Here is a 20,710-nt window from a genome sequence, read left to right on the forward strand (position 1 = left end):
CCTGCAGTGGGCGGGGAAACTCCTCCCTCCATGTTCCCAAACTAACAGACAATATTATTCCTTATTAATAACCCCCTGCAATGACCTAGATATGTTGTACCCTATTAAAGGGGTAAGTTAACTTTTAGAAAGTTATAGAATGTCCATTTCCAAGCAACTTTTCAATTGGTCTTTGTAAATTTATATATATATATATATAATCTATCTCTTTTGACTTATTTGCTTTCTTCTTCTGACTTTTTCCAGCTTTCAAATGGGGGTCTCTGACTAGTTATGTGCAGGCCGACCTGAAGCCCGTGGGGTCAGGCAGGTTCGGGATGACTGACACACAAACTTGCACTGGACCTACTCCTTTATATATATATATATTTGCATATGTGTGCCCCACCCCCTTCCATGACATCAGTACAGGTATAGAAATAGGGGCTCATGGTGGGTTAGAATTGGGTGCGGGTTCTCTGGGGTCGGTGCAGGTCGAGTGTGTATTGTTATTGCTAGGGATGCACAGAATCCAAGATTTGGTTTCGGGATTTGGTCAGTATTCTGCCTTTTTCAGCAGGATTCAGATTCGGCCGAAAAATCCTAATTTGTATATGTAAATTAGGGACGAGGAGGGAAATTGCGTGACTTTTTTGTAACAAAACAAGGAATAAAAATTTTCCTCTTCCCACCCCTAATTTGCATATGCAAATTAGGATTTGGTTCGGTATTCGGCCGAATCTTTCGCGAAGGATTGAGGGGTTCGTCCGAATCCAAAATAGTGGATTCGTTACATCCCTAGTTATTGTTACTTTTTATTCCTCATCTTTCTATTCAGGCCTCTCCTATTCATATTCCAGTCTCTTATTCAAATTAGTGCATGGTTGCTAGAGGAATTTGGATCCTAGGAACAAGATGGCTGAAACTGCAAACTGGAGAGCTGCGGAATAAAAATAACTTAAAAATCGCAAATAATAAAAAATGAAAACCAATTGCAAATTGTCTCACTCTCTATATCATACTAACAGTTAATTTAAAGGGGAACAACCCATTTATTGATCTTTATTTATGTCCAATCCATGCTGTGCCCTATTAATAATCCCTATTTGTGCCCAAAACATTATGTGCCATATTTATGATTCCTGTTTGTGCCCAAGTCATGTTGTGCCCTACTAATATGGGCTGTTTCTTGAGATCCCAGTACCGTCTCGCCCTCCCGCTGGATTGTGCCCAGTTGGACCAGTGATAGTCACAGTGAATAGTAACATATCTCTCTTTATTAAACCTTTATGCAGACACAAGTCTTTAAATAATGGCAATATATACATTTAGGGGCCGCTGGGTCCAATGACGTCTAAATAAAGAGGTAGTATCTTGGCCAGTCCCAATGCCACCTTGTATATGAGGGTTCTGTATATGGGATTCTGTACTTGGGGTTCTGTATATGGGGTTCTGGATTTGGTACAATGTTCAGGGTGGGGACAAGGCAATATCGATGGTAATGGAGGATTTAGGGCAGGCACTAATAGTAAGTGCAGAGGGAAATGTGTGGGTGGTGCAGGGTTACACGTGCTTGTGGGGTGTTGGGGTGCATAGAACTTGCTGGCACCCGTGACTTGCCCGTCTCTGAAACACAGCGGATCATTTTTACTTCTGGGGTTGTCTTTGGGGTGTGTCTCTGGGGTGAGAACATTGGGTATCATAGAGGTTCATCTGTTTGGGTTCAGTCTGTTGCTGTCACTACCTCTGCTTTCCATGGTTATGATATTTGTGGGGTCGCACCCCATCTTTCTTCACTTTATCCCTCCCTCTCTTAAAATCTGCTTTTATCCACCCCCACAACCAATGCCCAGTGTTCCCTTATTACAGAGTCCCTCGCAAATCTGGGGGGGGGGTGGGGGGCATGTGTCTCTTTTTTTCTCACATTCTGGGGGCTTTGTTGCCTCTCACCCCCTCCCAGAGCTAAAGATGGGCTTCAGTTGGTTTCCTGCTTTGTCTTATTGAGGAGCACTGCTCCCCTAATTCCTTCTCCATTGGCCGCAGTGTGATTGGCTGCTGCTCCTCCAGTTGCAACTGGTGATTGGTGCAACTTCAGGATCTGGATCTTGGGGTCTCTTCAGGGGATCCCCGTTCCACAGATGTTTCTTTTAGGTTCGGATGGCAGTTTTCCTCTCTTTGTCTTTACCCTGTCAGGAAAAAAAAAACAATAAATAAAATGGTAGGGGTGAGTTGAGTTCTAGAACCCCATTTCTGGTGCACCCCAAACTGGGAGAAACCATTGAACCCTTAAAGCCACATAACAAAGCACTTTATAGTGGGCAGGCTGGCAGCTAGAGGTAACCAGAACTAATAGCAGAATATGTGAATATAATAAAGAGGGGAATGTAAGTAAAGTCAGTATCCCTTTAAGTGTTCCTCGTAGGCCGGCATTTTTGTGAGAGCTGTTTCAGATGGTTGTGTCCATGGGAAGGGGCTGCTGAACACTAAAACACAAGCCTGTGTGGATTTATAGCATTAACCCCCCTGTACCCACTGTGCCAGTTTGGTTACGGCCAATGAGGAGCCACGTGAGCAGTTTCTCCACTGGTGGAAATTTCCCTGGGCTGACATTGGCCTTCAGCCGTTTCTAGCGACCCCTTTACCTCTTAAATGAGAGTGCCCAGCCCCGTGCCCTGAATGCCCCAGTACAGAAGCTCCTATTGGTTTAGCTTTGCCTTTACAGAGGGGCAGTAGAAAGGGAGTGAAGAAATGGAACGGATTCCGAGCAGCCGCACGTTTGGCTTTGATTAAATCCATCTGTCGTTGCTGAACTATGTGTCAAACTTCACCTTTAATCTACTTTTCATTCACAACACACCCCACATGTGAGCCCGTCCCTGCCCCAGAAATCCCCCAGCAGCCCCTCTCCAGCAGTGCGACTGGGCAAATACCATCCGGCCAATGGATTTCCCCTCCCAAACAGTGAAATGGATCCCCCCCTAAACGCTCTGGCCGGAGGTATCGGGAGTCCAAGGGGAGCCAATCACGTTCATGCTGAATAACTGCCACTCTACCAGCAGGTGATGTCATGAAATAGCAAATCCATCACCCCCCCCCAAAAAAAAAACTCCCTGTAAGGAGGGGGGCAAGATGGTGGTGGTTCTGTTATTCTCTAGCAGAGTCTGCTCCCATTGAGTATATTTATTATACACGTCCCAAATCTTCTGGCTTTCTTTGTTCTGCCCCCACCAAGTGTCCATATCTCCCCCATAGAGCCCACAGCATGTCATTGGCTGACACTTGCACTATCTGTCAGTAAAGCCTGTGTCCGACCCACTGACAGAGCTGAATATATAGAATCCGACTTTATATTTTATATCTTGCCTCTTCTACTGAAACCTCTTATGGGCCCCCAAACTGCACTTCATGTCATATAACTTAACCCTTTATTTACTGGCATCATTCATTTCTCTGTCCTGCATTTAGATTAGGAATCCCTGCCATAAAGCAAGACAGCTCTGCCGCTCTTGTGCCAGTGAGTAAGTGGAGATAAATGGCCGGGACACCTCTCTGTACCTATAGTAACACCACAGAGTGCAAGCCTTGCTACACAAAAAAACAATCTCTGGGCACTACGTTATTTAATGGGGTTCTTCAGCTTTGAGTATACCGTTAGTAAGATGTAGAGAGTTAAATTCTAAGATAATTTGCAATTGGTTTTAATTTTTTATTATTTGTTGTTTTTGAGTTATTTTTTATTCAGCAGCTCTCCAGTTTGTAATTTCTGCAATCGGGTTACTAAGGTCCAAATTCCCCTAGCAACCATGCACTGATGTGAATAAGAGACTGGAATATGAATAAGAGAGGCCTGAATAGAAAGATGAGGAATAAAAAAGTAACAATAACAATATATTTGTAGCCTTACAGGGCATTTGTTTTTAGATGGGGTCAGTGACCCCCATTTGAAAGCTGGAAAGAGTCAGAAGAAGAAGAAAAATAAAAGTTGCTTGAAATTGGCCATTCTATTACTACTACCAGTTAACTTAATAGTGAGCCACCTGTTTAACATGTTGGTTCAGTTGTTATTAAACGTGAGTCCTGGGGCTTCTATGTAACTGGCGTGTGCCACCTTTGCCCCCGGGTGGCAGTAGAATTAGCGGCACAAAGAGGGGGTGCGCTGATGCTGGGGGGCTGCCACGTTAGCATTTTATTTTCACTTTAACATTGTCCAGTTAACAGAGGAAAAATGTTTTAAATATAAATTGTATTTTGACTTGAGACTGAGTAGTAGGAATATCTTTATAGACAGAATACTCTGCGTAGAACAATTTTATTGCACCGGGGCCAGCGTTTTTTGGTTTCCCCACCCCTCTTGGGGCACCCAGAAGTTTTATGTGAGAGACAGGGGTAGAGCAGCACAGAAATATGCCCCTGATCATGCAGGATTTATACAGGTATGGGACCTGTTATCCAGAATGCTCAGGAACTGGGTAATTTGGATCTCTATACCTTAAGTCTACTAGAAATTCATATAAACATGAAATAAACCCAATAGGCTGGTTTTGCTTCCAATAAGGATTAATTATATCTTAGTTGGGATCAAGTACAAGCGACTCTTTTATTATTACACAGAAAAAGGAAATTGGTAAAAAATAATTTAATTAAAATGCATCTATGGGAGACGGCCTTCCCGAAATGCAGAGCTTTCTGGATAACGAATCCCATCATTTAAGTCTATTGCAAATTCTCGAGCGTTGTTTAGTATGAAGTGTAGTTCTCAGCATGTGAAAGTCCCTTTGGTTCCGGTGAGTGTGTTGTTGCTGCTAATTCCCCAGATAAAGATAATGCAGCTATCATGTGTACTGTGTGACCCAGGACAAGCAGGACTTGTCTGTACAGCTATGGGATCTGTTATCCAGAAAAATTACGGAAAGACCCCATAGACTCCATTTTATTCAAATAGTTAACATTTTTTAAAATTGATTTCCTTATTCTCTGTAATAATAAACCAGTACAGGTATGGCATCTGTTATCTGGAAACCTATTATCCAGATAGCTCCGCATTACATGAAGGCCGTCTCCCGTAGACTCCATTTTATCCAATTAATTCAAAATTTTAAAACTGATTTCCTGCAATGATAAACCAGTACAGGTATGGGATCTGTTATCTAGAAATTCATATTGCAGAAAGCTTCGAATTACGGGAAGGCCGTCTCCCATAGACTCCATTTTATCTAAAGAATGCAGATTCTTCTGTATAATAATAAAACAGTCGCTTGTACTTGATCCCAACTAAGATATAATTAATCCTTATTGGAGGTAAAACCTATTGGGTTTATTTCATGTTTACATGATTTTCTAGTAGACTTAAGGTATGAAGGTCCTTTATCCAGAAAACACCAGCATTCTGGATAACAGATCCTATACCTGTACTACGAATGCTTCATACTAAACAAGGACTGAGAATTTGGAATAATTGTGTATTGGCTGAAGCATAGGCCGTAGTGCAGGCAAATAGCAATCACAATATTTCCCTATAGAACCCTTTAGACGCTTGTAAGCTCAGTGGGTCGCTGCAATATATATATTTCTGATGGGCTGGACCCCGCTCTGCACGTGAGGGATATAAAAATATATATATATATATATATATATATATATATATATAATTATATATATATATATATATATATATATATAATATATATATATATATATATATATATATATATATATATATATATATATTATATATATATATATATATATATATATATATATATATATATATATATATATATATATATATATTTTGTACTAGGGATGCACCGAATCCAGGATTCAGTTCAGGATTTGGCCTTTTCAGCAGGATTCGGATTAGGCCGAATCCTTCTGCCGAACCAAATCAAAATTGGGGCGGCCAGACTTTTTGTCACAAAATAGCTAAGTAAAAAATGGTTTCCCCTTCCCACCCCTAATTTGCATATGCAAATTGGGGTTTGGTATTCGGCCGAACCTTTCGATAAGGATTCGGGGGTTCGGCTGAATCCAAAATAGTGGATATGGTGCATCCCAAATATATACGTAGGTACATGTTGCTGTGCCAGTTTGTTGTGGGTTGAGCAGATGGTACCATGGATCTTGGTTCTGGCAGGGAAAATAAATAGGGCAGATTGGATCGCTGACTAATAAATAAATAAATATATATATATATATATAATATTGCTCATCCCCTGAATTCCCTCTCTTTAAAGGGAAGGCCAAATCAAAAAAACAACACATTTTTGCCCAATAAAAGAACCGAATTCTAAGCAATTTTCTGATTTACATTCATTACAAATGTCCTTATGTGTATATGTAATGCTATGGAAAGCAGTGTCTGTCCCTTTCTATTCTCTGCACTGCTGGTTCAGACTGTTAGTACAATGTAAGACAAGGCAGCTGATTGACAGACCTGTGCTGCTGGGGAAACAAGAGTTGCAGCTTTCAATCACAATTGTGTTTACAAAGCATTGTTAATAAATGTATAATGGGAAGTTGCTCAGAACGAGGTTTTGTTTAATAAGGGACATTTTTATTTTGGGGATTATTTGCCCTTTAATAGCATTATCTTATGTTGGAGGAAATGTCACTGTAATCCAGGGCAAGGGTCCCCAACCTCCGGGGCGAGGACAGTCCTGAACTGGGCCACCGAACACTTAACGTGGTGCGCCGAATTGGACGCGGGCTCATCCAAATTGGATGCTGACCCCCCCCCCAGTCCTTGGGAAAAAAAATTGGCTCTTTTTTGGTCCCTGGGCCAAAAAAGGTTGGGGACCCCTGATCCAGGGGACAATGGCCCATAAACCGCACGGGGCCCATTCAGCTCCCATTCCTCCTGTGCAGTTGAGTGGGTTTTGGGGCACATGGAACGATGGTTTCCTATTGGCTGCGGTGTTTTTCCTTCCTCTCCTGACCGTGTGTATGGAATATATAAGTGCCCTACAACTCCCGGGAGCCTCGGATACGTCCCTCCCTTGTAATGTATTATTATATATTGGTCTCATGGAGTTACAGCGCGTGTTGGGGAGCAGAAGTGATGGGGGTTCCTTTAGCTGAAAGTTGGGTAAGTGGCCAAGCTTGTAGAACCCCCAGAATGCTAATGGCACATTATAATGTAACGTTCCCTACTGACGGGCACCTATTGAACATACAGTCATGTTAACATTACACGTGCTGTTGCTATAGAAACCAGGTCTGTCTGTCCCTTTCTTGCCTTACCCACTGGCTCACTTACACCCACATCTACTTAGTCATGTACCAGCTGATACACATACACACTGTACCCCACATACCCACTTACATCTACACCTCATGTACCCAACAAATCACACACCCCACTTTCCCACTGACTCACACCTTCACCCACCTCATATCTACTTAGTCACACACACACACACAGTCACACACACACAGTCACACACACACACACACACAGACACACACACACAGACACACACACAGACACACACACAGACACACACACACAGAACACACAGACACACACACACAGACACACACACACAGACACACACACACAGACACACACACACAGACACACACACACAGACACACACACACAGACACACACAGACACACACACAGACACACACACACAGACACACACACACAGGCACACACACACAGGCACACACACACAGACACACACACACACAGTCACACACACTCACACACACTCACACACACTCACACACACAGACACACACAGACACACACTCACACACACTCACACACACTCACACACACTCACACACACAGACACACACTCACACACACTCACACACACTCACACACACTCACACACACTCACACACACAGACACACACTCACACACACTCACACACACTCACACACACTCACACACACAGACACACACTCACACACACACACACACACACACAGACACACACACAGACACACACACAGTTACTCAGGATTGTGCCATAGAGCCGCCCCGTCTCCTGCGTGTGCCACTGACGTGTGCCAGGCCGCTATGCCCAGTAACTGCCCAACTCATCTCAGACTCTGTCCTTCCTCACATAATGGAGCTGAGCCACAACCCTGGCCCCCAGTTCTATACCCGCCTGTGCAGTAATGGGGTGTCCTGATGCCGAGACATTCGCTGCCATTGCTCCTGGTGGCGCTGCTGTTGTTACTGACTGTGTGACCTTTAATGCCCGTCTGGAGTGGAAATGGGCACATTCACATCACAGTCTGCTTTGGGGATGGGCAATACTGGAATTCCTCCCTGAGCCGTATACATTACATCCGTATATATATATATATACCCCAGCCCTGGGCAACTCAAGCCTCCAACTCTGCAGCTGAGCAAACACTAAATCCCCCTGGACCCTAATTATATCAATAGAGACGGACGACCCCGTGATTCAGTAACTTAAAAGGCTTGTTCTCCTTCCAAACACTTTTTTTTTCAGTTCACTTGTTTTCAGATTGTTTGTCAGAAATAAAGACTTTTTTCAATTACTTTCCATCTTCTATTTTTTATCATTTTCCCAAAATTGAAGTTCAAAGTTTGTGTCTCTGGTGTTTCAGTCTGACAGCTCAGTGATCCAGGAGCCTCTCAACTGTTACACTTTGTTATATTTAGTTGTTACTTTTAGTTGTTACTTTTAGTTGTTACATTTGGTTGTTACTTTTAGCTGTTACATTTAGTTGTTACATAAAGGGTTAGTTCACACGACGAGATTTGGGGAGATTTTGTCGCCTCTTCTTCTGGGCAACAATCTCCCCAAACTGCCTCCTCGTGTCTTCCCATCCGCTATAATGAAAAGTCGCCTTCGCTAAAGCACACGCGGCGCTGCATTTTAAGAAGCCGCCTGAAGTTGTCTCACAAGGAAACTTCGGGCAACTTCTGAAAATGCAGCGCCGCGTGTGCTTTAGCGAAGGCGACTTTTCATTATAGCGGATGGGAAGACACGAGGAGGCAGTTTGGGGAGATTGTTGCCCAGAAGAAGAGGCGACAAAATCTCCCCAAATCTCGTCGTATGAACTAACCCTTAGTTGATACAATTAGTTGATACAATTAGTTGATACAATTAGTTGATACAATTAGTTGATACAATTAGTTGATACAATTAGTTAATACAATTAGTTGATTAAATAGTCTGTGAAAAATGAAACTTTACACTTCAATATTAGAAAAACGGTCAGACATAGAAAATTAAAAGTAATTGGAAAAAGTCTTTTTCTGGGGAACAGTCTGAAGCAACTGAAGGTATTTGATAGTGAACAAGTGTGTGGATTGGTTCATATAATAATACAGTATAAATCCCCTGATCTGCAGCTGTTGCTGAACTACATGTCCCAGGGGAGCCAGTGGTGGGACAGCAGGTGTAGGGGAGCAAGAGCTGGAGGGGCAGGTAAGGGGCAAGTAATGGGGGGCTACTACTCACCATTTTCCTCTGGGTGCTGAGGCAGAAGGTGCAGATGAGTTTGGGTTGCTGGCTGTCGGGGTGCTTGGGGCTGGCAGCAGAGGAGTGTGGGTAATATTGGTTGTGGCAGGGTTGGCCGTCCCCGCACGTGTCCCCGAGGAGCAGGACGTTGCCCAGGTGGGAGATGTAACTGGAGGCCAGACGCAGGGTCTCGATCTTGGAGAGTTTTCGGTCTTGGGGTTCGGTGGGGATGAGGGTGCGCAGTGCAGTGAAGGCGCCATTCACGCTGTTGGTTCGGTCTCTCTCGCGGGCGTTGGCCGAGTGGCGCTGGCGGGGCTCCCGATGGAGTCGGTGGCACCTCTTCTCTGCCCTTTTGGCCAGTCTTTCGGCCGAGTGAAGGAAAGACTTGTCTTCACACTCCGAGCTGTCGTTGGCACTCTCCTCCTCCTCCTCATCAGACATCCGAGAGATCTCTGGGTATAGGAAGCGCCCCGGGGGGGCATGGCGCAGCATGGCAAAGGACATAGTGCCCCCCGAGATGAGACGACTGCTGCTGCCAACTGCTGGCAACTCTCTCCTGTCTAATGCCTTCTTCTACCCCTGTCTCACCTCCTATTTGCCTCTGTCTCTCACCTGTCCCTGTCTGTGTAGAAGAGACTGTCTCTATAAAGCATTCTGGGGCCACTAGCTGTAACTCTCCTTGAGCCACTCTGAGAAGTCCACGCACTCTCCTCCTACTCTCTACGCTCCTCTTCTCTCCCACTGTCACTCCCTCAGCTTCTCCCTCCGCACTCTCTCCTACTGTCACTCTCTCTGATTCCCCTTCACACTCTCACAAGTTCCACCTCTGCGCTCTTCTACTCCATCTCTACTCTCTGGCTTTTGTTTTCTGATTCCTTCCTTGCTGTCTGTCTTACTGTCACTCTTGGATTCTTTGTGCTGTCACTCCCTCAGCTTTCCCTCCACACTCTCTCCCAACAGGTGACTCTCTCTGCTTCCCCTGCAGTCTCTCCTACTGTCACTCTGTCCTACTCTCGGATTCCCCCTACACTCTCTTAATGTCACTTCTCTGATTCCCCTGCACTCTCTCCTGCTGTCAGTCTCTCCTACGGTCACTCCCTCAGATATCCCACCTCCACTCTCATGGTTTCCCCCTCTGTCCTCTCTGTTGCTGTCTCTTTAGGATTCCTCTCTGCACTCTCTGAGCTGTTGGCGCTCTCTCATTCCTTCCTTGCCGTCACTCTGGTCTTGTCTGTCTCCGGCTGTCACTTTGTTGGGTTCTCCTTGGCAGTCTCCCCCACGTGCCAGAGAGTGCAGAGAGTGCAGAGAGTGCAGCGAGTGCTGGAGGTGCAGCTGTGATTGGGTTTATATAGTGACCCAGGAGAGAGGCTCTGGGCTTCCTTGAGCGGCAGCAGACACAGACTGGGGGGGTTTCATCGGAAGCTGAATGGGGGGGGGGAGTCCCCAGACAGCTGTGGGATTTAACAGCCTAGACTTTCCTCTGCTCCTTCACCAGACTCCACATTAACTGTTTCATTGCCTGGGCCACAGGAGAGACACGTATCTGAGTTCTGGGAGGGAGAGTGGATCTGGGCAACAGCTAAATGTGTGATTCCACCTTCACTTTGGGGCTGGTCACCAACTGGTTAATGGTAATTCAGTGATCTTTTTATCTGGGGGTTTGCTCAGCACTGTACAAAGGGAATCTGGGGGGGCAGCAATGGGACATTGGAGATCCCTGACAGTGAGCTCAGTGGCTCCATTCTGGGAGTCAGACCCCTTTCCAAATATGGACGGGAGGAAGATAAAGGACATCAGGCTTTGACATAATGGTACATTTTCCTACCCCACAGAGCTTGCACTCCAATGTATCTGCAACTGCACAAAGGCTTTAACTGATGGCCTGGCTCTGGAGATAGTGAGGTTAGTTAGACTGAAAATACCACTCTCTTTAGCTGCACAATGTAATGCCCCGTGGTACAAGGAAAGCGCAGGGTGGGGGTCTCCCTATTGCCAGTCCTGCGCCCCTTCCATTCAGTTCTACATTGGACAAGGGCTAGAAGTTTCTGAGCCTTTATAGCAAGCCATTAGCCAGAGGCATTTATATGGCACCAAATAATCCGCCGTATACAATAAAGTACAAGACGTGGCATTAAGGGAAAGCACTAAATATCAGGCGCTGCTGATGGAACCCAGACGTGTTTGGGATGAGGCCCGGCGTGTGTGCGAGCGTCTCCGTTGTGCCGGGAATACAAACAGTAATGGGGTCAGGGCTCAGAAAGCCAAATTGCACTACTGTTTCTCCTCCCTGAGTCTTTGTGCCGTTCAGGTCCAAGTGCTGAGTCAGAGCCGCGGGTATCTCTCTATCCTCTCCCAGGCTCAATGGAATCTGCTTCTCTTTCCAGGACATCAGGAATACAGTGGGCAACATTCCCATGGAGTGGTACAAGGATTTGCCACACATTGGATATGATCTGGATGGGCGCAAGATCTTCAAGCCCTTGAGGAGTAAAGATCAGCTGGAGGAATTCTTGGACAAGATGGAGAACCCAGACTACTGGTGAGAGATGTTCTATCTGGGCATGGGGTGGGCACAGTGTGGCACCAATGTTCCCATGTTTAGTCTGAAAACACTACATTTAGAATTTATTTGCACCAGTGTTGCACCTATTTATAATTAATATGGTAAAGATGGCAGTGCCTGGGCATGGGTAACCGAGCGTGGCACCCGTTAGAAATAGATTGGACTCCTTGTTCCCTTTTTTCTTCCCAGGCGGACGGTTCATGATAAGAAGACGGGGCAGGACATCAAACTGACCGATGAACAGGTGGATTTGGTGGAGCGGCTGCAGAAGGGGCAGTTTGGAGATCTAAACTATGATCCTTACCAGGTCAGTAGCAAGTAGCCCGTTTGCTGGAGACCTCTAGTGTGTAGGGGCAACTGTCAGCCCACACCTCCTCATTTAACCCCATCCTTCCTTGACTCCATTTGTACTGCCACCCATCTTCACCTCATTCACTTGCCTTTTTGCTCCTTTCTCAGCCGGCTATTGATTTCTTCACTCATGAGACAATGATTCATCCGGTGACCAACCGACCAGCAGATAAACGGAGCTTCATCCCCTCCCTGATTGAAAAGGAAAAGGTTAGTAGGGAAGGGGCATCTGTTCATTCTCTCCAACTAGGTCTCAATTCTTCCTCTCTACTTAAACACACTCCATCTTGTTCCTCCATTGTAAGTCCTTTCTTATTCCTGCACTCTGTAACCCTCTCCCCTCTTCTTTCTGCACAATACCCTCTCCCCTCTTCTTTCTGCACAATACCTTTTCCCTTTATTCCTGCACAATATTTCTTCCCTGTTCAAGTCCTGCACTATACTACACTCTTGCACTGTTTACACTCCCTCTAAGACCTGCACCATCCACTTTCTCATGTTTTCTATTTCACTGCTGTCTATCTCTCTCTTATCTTTCTCTTATCTATCTCTCTCTTTCTCTCATTCTTACTCTGCATTTATTTCTCTCTTGTTGCTGCACTCGACGCTCTCCTTCTGGATCTTGTTCTGTACACTCATTCCTGCACTATACATGCTACATTCCCGATCTGTACAATGTATTGTTCCCCAGTCCCGGCACCAGCAGATTTTGTGTAGAAAACAATTCCTGGCCAGTAGTTGACTCTTTCCCGTCGTCTCCCCTTCATTCTCTGCACCAAGAGCAAAGCAGTTGTGTTTGTGTTGCAGGTCTCTAAGTTGGTCCATGCTATAAAGATGGGCTGGATCCAGCCAAGGAAACCCCGTGACGATACCCCCACTTATTATGACCTTTGGGCAAAGGAAGATCCCAACGCCATCCTGGGCAGACACAAAATGCATGTTCCTGCACCTAAACTGCCCCTTCCAGGACATGAGCAGTCCTACAACCCCCCTCCAGAGTATCTAATGAGTGAGGAAGAGGTAAATGTTTTTGAAATGTTCATACATATTATAATAATGAATGTCCTGTGGGTTCCTCACTGCCCAACTTTCTCCTGGATCAGACTAATGTATGTTCCATCTCACTTCCTGCTCAGGGGAGCCCTGTGTCCCTCCCAGGATCTTCCCTTCCTGTTTCTGTGGTTGGATCATAACTGAGTAATTGTCCCCATGTTCTCTCTGACCCACAGCGTTTGGCCTGGGAGCAGCAAGATCCAGAGGATCGAAAACTGCCGTTTCTTCCCCAGAGATTTAACTGCCTGCGGGCTGTGCCTGGATACGCCCGATTCATCCACGAGAGGTTTGAGCGATGCCTGGACCTGTACCTGTGCCCGCGCCAGAGGAAGATGAGGGTGAGTGGCTTGGTGTTTGAGGGGGGATACATTAGAACTGGGGTTATTATATTAAAGGAACGAACACCATAAGATGAAAGTGTTTTACAGTGATTAAACTATAATGTATTGTTTCCCTGCACTGGTACAGCTATAAACACACTGCTGTGTAGCCATGGGGGCGGCCATTCATAGCACAGGTTGCACAGCAGATACCAGATGCATCTACTGAATCCCATTGTATTCTATTGCTCAGCTGATCAGTTGTCTGCTAAATAGCCTGTGCCCTTTCTCCTTTTTTAGCTTGGGCTACACAATAGGCAATTTACATATACTATTCTTGTCTTTCTACAGCAAGTGCATAACCTTTACCAGTTCATAGCAACAGTACATTACTTTAAAGTACTTTTATTTTTTTGGTGTTTCTGTTCCTTTAATGATAAATCCAATAGAAATTGTGACTTTGCTGATATTTAGCTGGAAGGAGACGTTGTAACAAAATCAGAAGTTTCATTTGGTTCGGAATGTTCTGTTCCTACACAGCAGGATTCAGTTCCTCCCAGTCCTTAGCCAGGTTATACTGTAACTACATGTCTTACTTGTGTCTGATCCAGGTCAATGTGGATCCTGAGGACCTGATACCCAAATTACCCAAGCCTAGAGATTTGCAACCCTTCCCCACAATACAGTCCATGGTGAGGGCAATTTCTTTACTCTTTCACCTCCTCCTTTTTAGCTTCTTTTGCAGCTTCCTGTTCCTTCTGCCTCCTAATTGGCTCCTTACTTTCTCCTTCTTCAATCTGAACATTCACTCTTTGCCTTCCTTTATTCACAGCCTCCTCCCTCCTTTATTTGGAGCCTTCTCACTTTCTCCTCCCTCATTTCCTCCTCCTTTATTTGGAGCCTCTTCATTTCCTCATTTCTTTCTCCTCCCCCCTCCTTTATTCTGAGCTTCCTCACGCCCCCTTCCTCCATTATTTGGAGCTTCCTCATTTCCTCCTCATTTCCTCCTTTATTCAAAGCCACCTCGCTTCCTCCTTCTTCTTTTATTTCGAGCCTCCCTCTTTTCCTTCCTCTATTGTGAGCCTCCTCATTTCCTCCTCCCTCCTTTATTCTGAGCTTCCTCACTTCTTCCTCCCTCCTTTATTTGGAGCCTCCTCATTTCCTCCTCCCTCCTTTATTTGGAGCCTTGACGCTTCTTCCTTCATCCGTTACTCTTAGCTTTCTCCTCCTTTTTATTCTGTGCCTCCTCGCTTTATCCTTCCTCTATTCTTAGTCCCTTCTCTTTTTCCTCCCTCTATTCTGAGCCTCCTCAATTTCTCCTCCTCTATTATTTGGACCCTCCCTCTATTACTCGGAGCTCCTCCCTTATTCCTCCCTCCATTACTCGGAGCTCCTCCCTTATTCCTCCCTCCATTACTCGGAGCTCCTCCCTTATTCCTCCCTCCATCACTCGGAGCTCCTCCCTTATTCCTCCCTCCATCACTCGGAGCTCCTCCCTTATTCCTCCCTCCATTACTCGGAGCTCCTCCCTTATTCCTCCCTCCATTACTCGGAGCTCCTCCCTTGCACATATCTGTAGAACTTCATCAGTTTCATGTTGTCCTTCCTCAGATTTACAAGGGACACAAGGATCTTGTTCGCTGTATCAGTGTTTCACCCTCGGGGCAGTGGTTGGTCTCTGGTAAGTGATTGTTCCTTATCTGCCCCGTCTCCCCCCATTCCCTTCCTGCCCCTCATTAATTCTCTTTACTGCCCCCCAACAGGCTCTGACGACTGCTCCGTGCGGTTCTGGGAGGTCAGCACCGGGCGCTGTATGAAGTCTGTAGTCCTGGAAGGCGCAGTTAAAAGTATCAGCTGGAACCCAAATCCAGTGCTGGTTCTGGTGGCGGCATGTGTGTGAGTTGCCACTTTGTGTTACACAATAGCCACTTCTCTATTCTGACGCACTTACACACGCACACGCTAAGCACTGACACACATGTTATTTGTCCCTTCCTCTCACCCACTTTGTGTTCCCCTTTTTTTGCCCCCAGGGACCGCTCCGTGGTGCTGATTAACCCGGGCCTGGGGGACAGGTTACTGTGCAGCGCTACGGACCAGCACATAAGTGGCTACCAGCCCCCCGAGGAGGAGGTCCAGCAGCCCGTCACATGGGAGGAAGCGGAGGGAGCCGAATATTCCAGTGGTCTGAGGCTCTGGATCAAACACCAGAAGGTCTGTGCCAAATGCTTCTTCTGTATGTCTGTCACCCCAATCCCTGTGCCTCGTGCATTAGCCTCTCACCCCAATCCCTGCGCCTCGTGCATTAGCCTCTCACCCCAATCCCTGCGCCTCGTGCATTAGCCTCTCACCCCAATCCCTGCGCCTCGTGCATTAGCCTCTCACCCCAATCCCTGTGCCTCGTGCATTCGCCTCTCACCCCTCTCTTTCTCTTCCCACTGTTGGTCCCTGTGCCTCGGGGGTGCTGGACTGTTACAAGTTATCAGACATTTTGGGTGACTCTGATGCTGTTTCTCTGCAGGAGGTTAAGCAGGTGACGTTTCACGCCCGGGGAGATTACTTTGCTGTCGTCCTCCCTGATAACGGCAACTCCCAAGTCCTCATTCACCAGCTGAGCAGGCGCAGGAGCCAGAACCCCTTCCGAAAAAACAAGGGTCAAGTGCAAAAGGTTTTGTTCCACCCCACACGCCCCTTCTTTTTTGTGGCCACCCAGCGATACGTCCGAGTCTATAACCTCCTGAAGCAAGAACTGACCAAGAAGCTACTGACCAACTGCAAATGGGTGTCCAGCATTGCCGTGCATCCAGCAGGTGAGTGCAACCCCCCCGGGTGAATTGGGCAAAAGGGAGGGGCAGCCACTACATCACGTGACAGTATAAGATTTGTTTTAATATTTCCCCATTGTGTTGGGCACAGGGGACAACCTGATCTGTGGAAGTTACGACTCTAAACTCGCCTGGTTTGATATGGACTTGTCTACAAAACCCTACAAAGTGCTCAGGTGAGCAAAACCCGTCCCTGGGGTGCAAAGGAGGAGGGGCCAGCGACAGGAGGGGTCTTTTTACTTCCCTTCACATCTCTGTGTCAGCCCCACCAGCCCCTGACTCCCCAGTCTGATCCAGTCTGATCCTGACTCATCTCCCAGTGTGGCCCCTGAATTCCCAATCTCATCCTGTTTTATCTCCCAGTGGGGCCCCTGACTCCCCAGTCTGATCCTTAATCATCTCCCAGTGTGGCCCCTGACTCCCCAGTCTGATCCTGCCCCCTCTCAATGTGTTTCAGGCATCACAAGAAAGCTCTTCGGGCCGTGTCGTTCCACAAGTCGTACCCGCTCTTTGCCTCGGGGTCAGATGATGGCAGTGTAATTGTGTGTCACGGGATGGTGTACAAGTGAGTGTGGGATGAGTATTGGGGTAACTACATAGAGGGACCAGTATTGGGGTAATTGTACAAAGAGGGGGCGAGTATTGGGGTAACTACATTGAGGGGGAGTATTGGGGTAACTATACATTGAGGGGCAACTATTGGGGTAACTGTACATAGAGGGGTGAATAGGAATGTGATTCCTGGTTGTTTTGCAGTGATCTCCTGCAGAACCCACTAATTGTTCCGGTGAAAGTTCTTCGGGGCCACGCGATTCATCGTGATCTTGGGGTTCTTGACGTGATGTTTCACCCCACTCAGCCCTGGGTCTTCTCCTCCGGTGCCGACGCCACAATCCGATTATTCACATAACTCCGCCTCCTATTCTGGACTTCCCATGAATAAGCCCCCCCCCCCAGTGCCCTCATTCAGAGGTTGCTCAGTGCCATCTCCGGGGGGGGGGGTGAAAGACTGGTGGCTAATAGCCCACGTAGCTCTCTGGCCCACACAGAATGGATCTCCCTCAACCAACAGTTTCAGTGCAGAAGATTAAGGTGCAAAATATTCTTGTTTGGTCTTTGGTTACCATGGAGACCGAGTCTCACTCCCCTGAGTCCTCACTCTGTTGCTGCATATTCAGCGCCAATAAAAGTCTTTTACAGTAAAACACCAATAGTTTCCTGTGGTTTTGGTAAAGTGGGGTGTTAGGGTCTGTGCAATATATGGAGGTGCCAGAAGGCTGTACCCCCTCATTACATCTGTGATGTTCCTTTATTCTGCCTGTCCAATAAACATCCAGACTCCCGTGAGATGTTCCACTGCAGCTTCTGGGGGGGTCTGGCCCCAATATGTGACCGATTCCTGATTGTTTTTGTGAAGTTTGTGCACATGTATATATAAATATATAACGGAACCATACAACAAAATGTTGGATGCTTTATTCACCAGTAGCTCCTCCCAGCAGACAGGAGGGAGCCAATGAGATTAGAGGAGGGAAAGGGGTGTTACAGGGAGAGCTGGGAAGTGAATCAGTGGTACAGGCTGATACATTAGATAGCTACAAGGAAGGGTCGGATGCTTTATTCACCAGTAGCTCCTCCCAGCAGACAGGAGGGAGCCAATGAGATTAGAGGAGGGAAAGGGGTGTTACAGGGAGAGCTGGGAAGTGAATCAGGGGTACAGGCTGATACATTAGATAGGTATAAGGAAGGGTCGGATGCTTTATTCACCAGTAGCTCCTCCCAGCAGACAGGAGGGAGCCAATGAGATTAGAGGAGGGAAAGGGGTGTTACAGGGAGAGCTGGGAAGTGAATCAGTGGTACAGGCTGATACATTAGATAGGTAGAAGGAAGGGTTGGATGCTTTATTCACCAGTAGCTCCTCCCAGCAGACAAGAGGGAGCCAATGAGATTAGAGGAGGGAAAGGGGTGTTACAGGGAGAGCTGGGAGGTGAATCAGTGGTACAGGTTGATACATTAGATAGGTACAAGGAAGGGTTGGATGCTTTATTCACCAGTAGCTCCTCCCAGCAGACAGGAGGGAGCCAATGAGATTAGAGGAGGGAAAGGGGTGTTACAGGGAGAGCTGGGAAGTTGTGGGAATCTCTCAATGGACAAGTTATAGAGGCAGATAATGTAACTTGGCTGGAGTTGAATGTGTGACTGGGCGGGGCCTAGGGTGTCTGTGTTGATCTAAATGAAGAGACACAAAAGGTTGTGGCCTATTTTGACACAGTTCCTGGAGGGGTGTGATCTCATTTCCTGTCCTTGCTCTTTGCTGATTCGCTGCCTGAACGGACCATTGCCTGTTACCGACTAATCTCCTGACTCTGAGCCGTCTGATTCCATTGCTGTTCTTACTCTTCCCCCAGTTCCTCCAGTCACATATTCCAGTTCCGGTATTTGGCCAGAATTCTTCCCAGTTCTGTCACTTTAGGTCCTCGGGCGTCTCAGTAGCGGTGGCTCCTCCCCAAACGCCATTGGTTGTTACAGACGGGACCTCAGCGTTTGTTCTGGATTTTGGGATGTGGAACGTGACGGATTCATTAGATAAGAACAAGGAAGGGACGAGGGAGTCACTGGTCCTGATCCATTTGTCCCTTTTTTGAGGAGAATCACTGGGAATAATAATTATTTCAGTTTATGGACCTGGCAGCACAGTTATTTAGTCTTTATTATTTATTATTAGTAGTATTAGCAGTATTGTTATTATAATATTATTATTAGCAGTATTATTATCTTATAATTAGTATTATATTATTAACATTATTATTATAGTATTATTAATATTATTATTTGTATTTTTATTACTATTATTAATAATATTATTATTATTATTACATTATAATTAGTATCATTATATTATTACTAATAGTATTATTATATTATAATTAGTATTATTATATTATTAGTAATTAGTAGATCTGGATGGTTCTGCCCGACCCATTTACACGACTCCCTGGTGCCCTGGACCCTGTATGGGTGATGTGGGGCCATTTGGCCCTTGGGAGTCCCCAGACTTATGTAATGTTTGGGGGTATTGGGGTGTCTGTTAGTAAATGCTGAGTCTGGTACTGCAGGGCTTCTGTGCACCCCAAACTTAAATACCCCTGTACCCCTGGCTCGGGTTCCCTTTGGTGCAAATGAGATCCTGGTCACAGGAGCATTGGGTTTGGGGAGACACTTTCCATGAGTGGGGTACAGACACCGGCAGTTGTGACTCCTGCACCCTAAATACATTATATTAGCAGGTTGGATGAGAGTGAGGCTAAGATTCTTATTCCCATTGGATAATCCTCCTGCCTATAGAATGACACCGGAACCTTGTACTTCTATGTGATTCGCTGGGTACAAAGTGGCTGAAAAGATTTTCATTGGCTGATCCAAGTCCAAGCTCTCTAGTCAGGCTCCTATTGGCTGAGCATTTACTAAAGGTGGCCATACACGAAGAGATCTCTCTCCGATATGCCCACCTTGAGGTGGGCAATATCGGGCTGATCCGATCGTGGGCCCTATCCTAACGAATGGGAACGGGCGGTCGGATCCTGGGACCGCATCAACGAACAGATGTGGCCGCGATCCGACTGGATTTTTTGTCCCATCCAATCAAGATCTGGCCGACTTCTCTGCTTTTCCTGCAGCCCCCCCACAATGTAAATCGTCTCAGACTGAAATACTCACAGCTGATTGGTCAGAGACACTCAAACTTGAATCATCCACAGATTCCCCCCCCCCCAGTCTATGAGACACATTCCTGTCCATAGGTTGATGACACAGCCCCTCCCCCATATAACACACAGACTGGACATAGAAATGCAATGGAGGGACAGACAGACGGAGCAGTAAATGGTAAATCTTAAAGGACACTAAATGTTCCAGATCGACTTGTTTAGTCTGATCCTCCTGCAGGTGCAGCACCAGGAAACCTGCCAGAGCCAATAGCAGACTGTCTCTATGGTTCTGGGTCATTCTGGCTCTATGGTTCTGGGTCAATCTGCCTCTATGGTTCTGGGTCATTATGGTTCTGTGGTCTTTCCCCAAGAGAAATAGTGGAGCAGACTCATAACATGGAGACCCCTAAATGGCCCAGGTTTATCCTCATGGACTCACATGGTGGAAGAAGGGGCGGAT

The 20,710-nt window shown here is 46.3% G+C and overlaps 2 protein-coding genes across 3 annotated transcripts in view; one reads left to right on the plus strand and one right to left on the minus strand.

Annotated features, from left to right (window-relative positions):
• Positions 1–17,754, plus strand: part of bop1.L (BOP1 ribosomal biogenesis factor L homeolog) — a 30,283-nt gene extending 12,529 nt beyond the window's left edge. The window contains exons 1-14 of one of the 2 annotated variants that reach the window (XM_041565278.1): positions 11,000–11,062; positions 11,816–11,970; positions 12,184–12,301; positions 12,454–12,555; positions 13,153–13,365; positions 13,575–13,736; positions 14,330–14,410; positions 15,330–15,399; positions 15,482–15,614; positions 15,752–15,932; positions 16,240–16,528; positions 16,635–16,719; positions 17,001–17,108; positions 17,300–17,750. In XM_041565278.1, the coding sequence (XP_041421212.1) occupies positions 11,015–11,062; positions 11,816–11,970; positions 12,184–12,301; positions 12,454–12,555; positions 13,153–13,365; positions 13,575–13,736; positions 14,330–14,410; positions 15,330–15,399; positions 15,482–15,614; positions 15,752–15,932; positions 16,240–16,528; positions 16,635–16,719; positions 17,001–17,108; positions 17,300–17,453 (1,899 nt within the window). In that variant the 5' untranslated portion in view covers positions 11,000–11,014 and the 3' untranslated portion in view covers positions 17,454–17,750. 2 annotated transcript variants of the gene reach the window in all.
• scx.L (scleraxis bHLH transcription factor L homeolog) lies at positions 1,900–9,952 on the minus strand (the record flags this gene model as incomplete). Its single annotated transcript, NM_001098682.1, is given in 2 exon segments — positions 1,900–2,165; positions 9,432–9,952. Coding segments are annotated over 2 exon segments (543 nt in total). The 3' UTR covers positions 1,900–2,126.
• Positions 17,755–20,710: the final 2,956 nt, after the last annotated feature.

The sequence above is a fragment of the Xenopus laevis genome, chromosome 6L, assembly GCF_017654675.1.
Source record: "Xenopus laevis strain J_2021 chromosome 6L, Xenopus_laevis_v10.1, whole genome shotgun sequence".
In the NCBI taxonomy this organism is placed as follows: Eukaryota; Metazoa; Chordata; class Amphibia; order Anura; family Pipidae; genus Xenopus; species Xenopus laevis.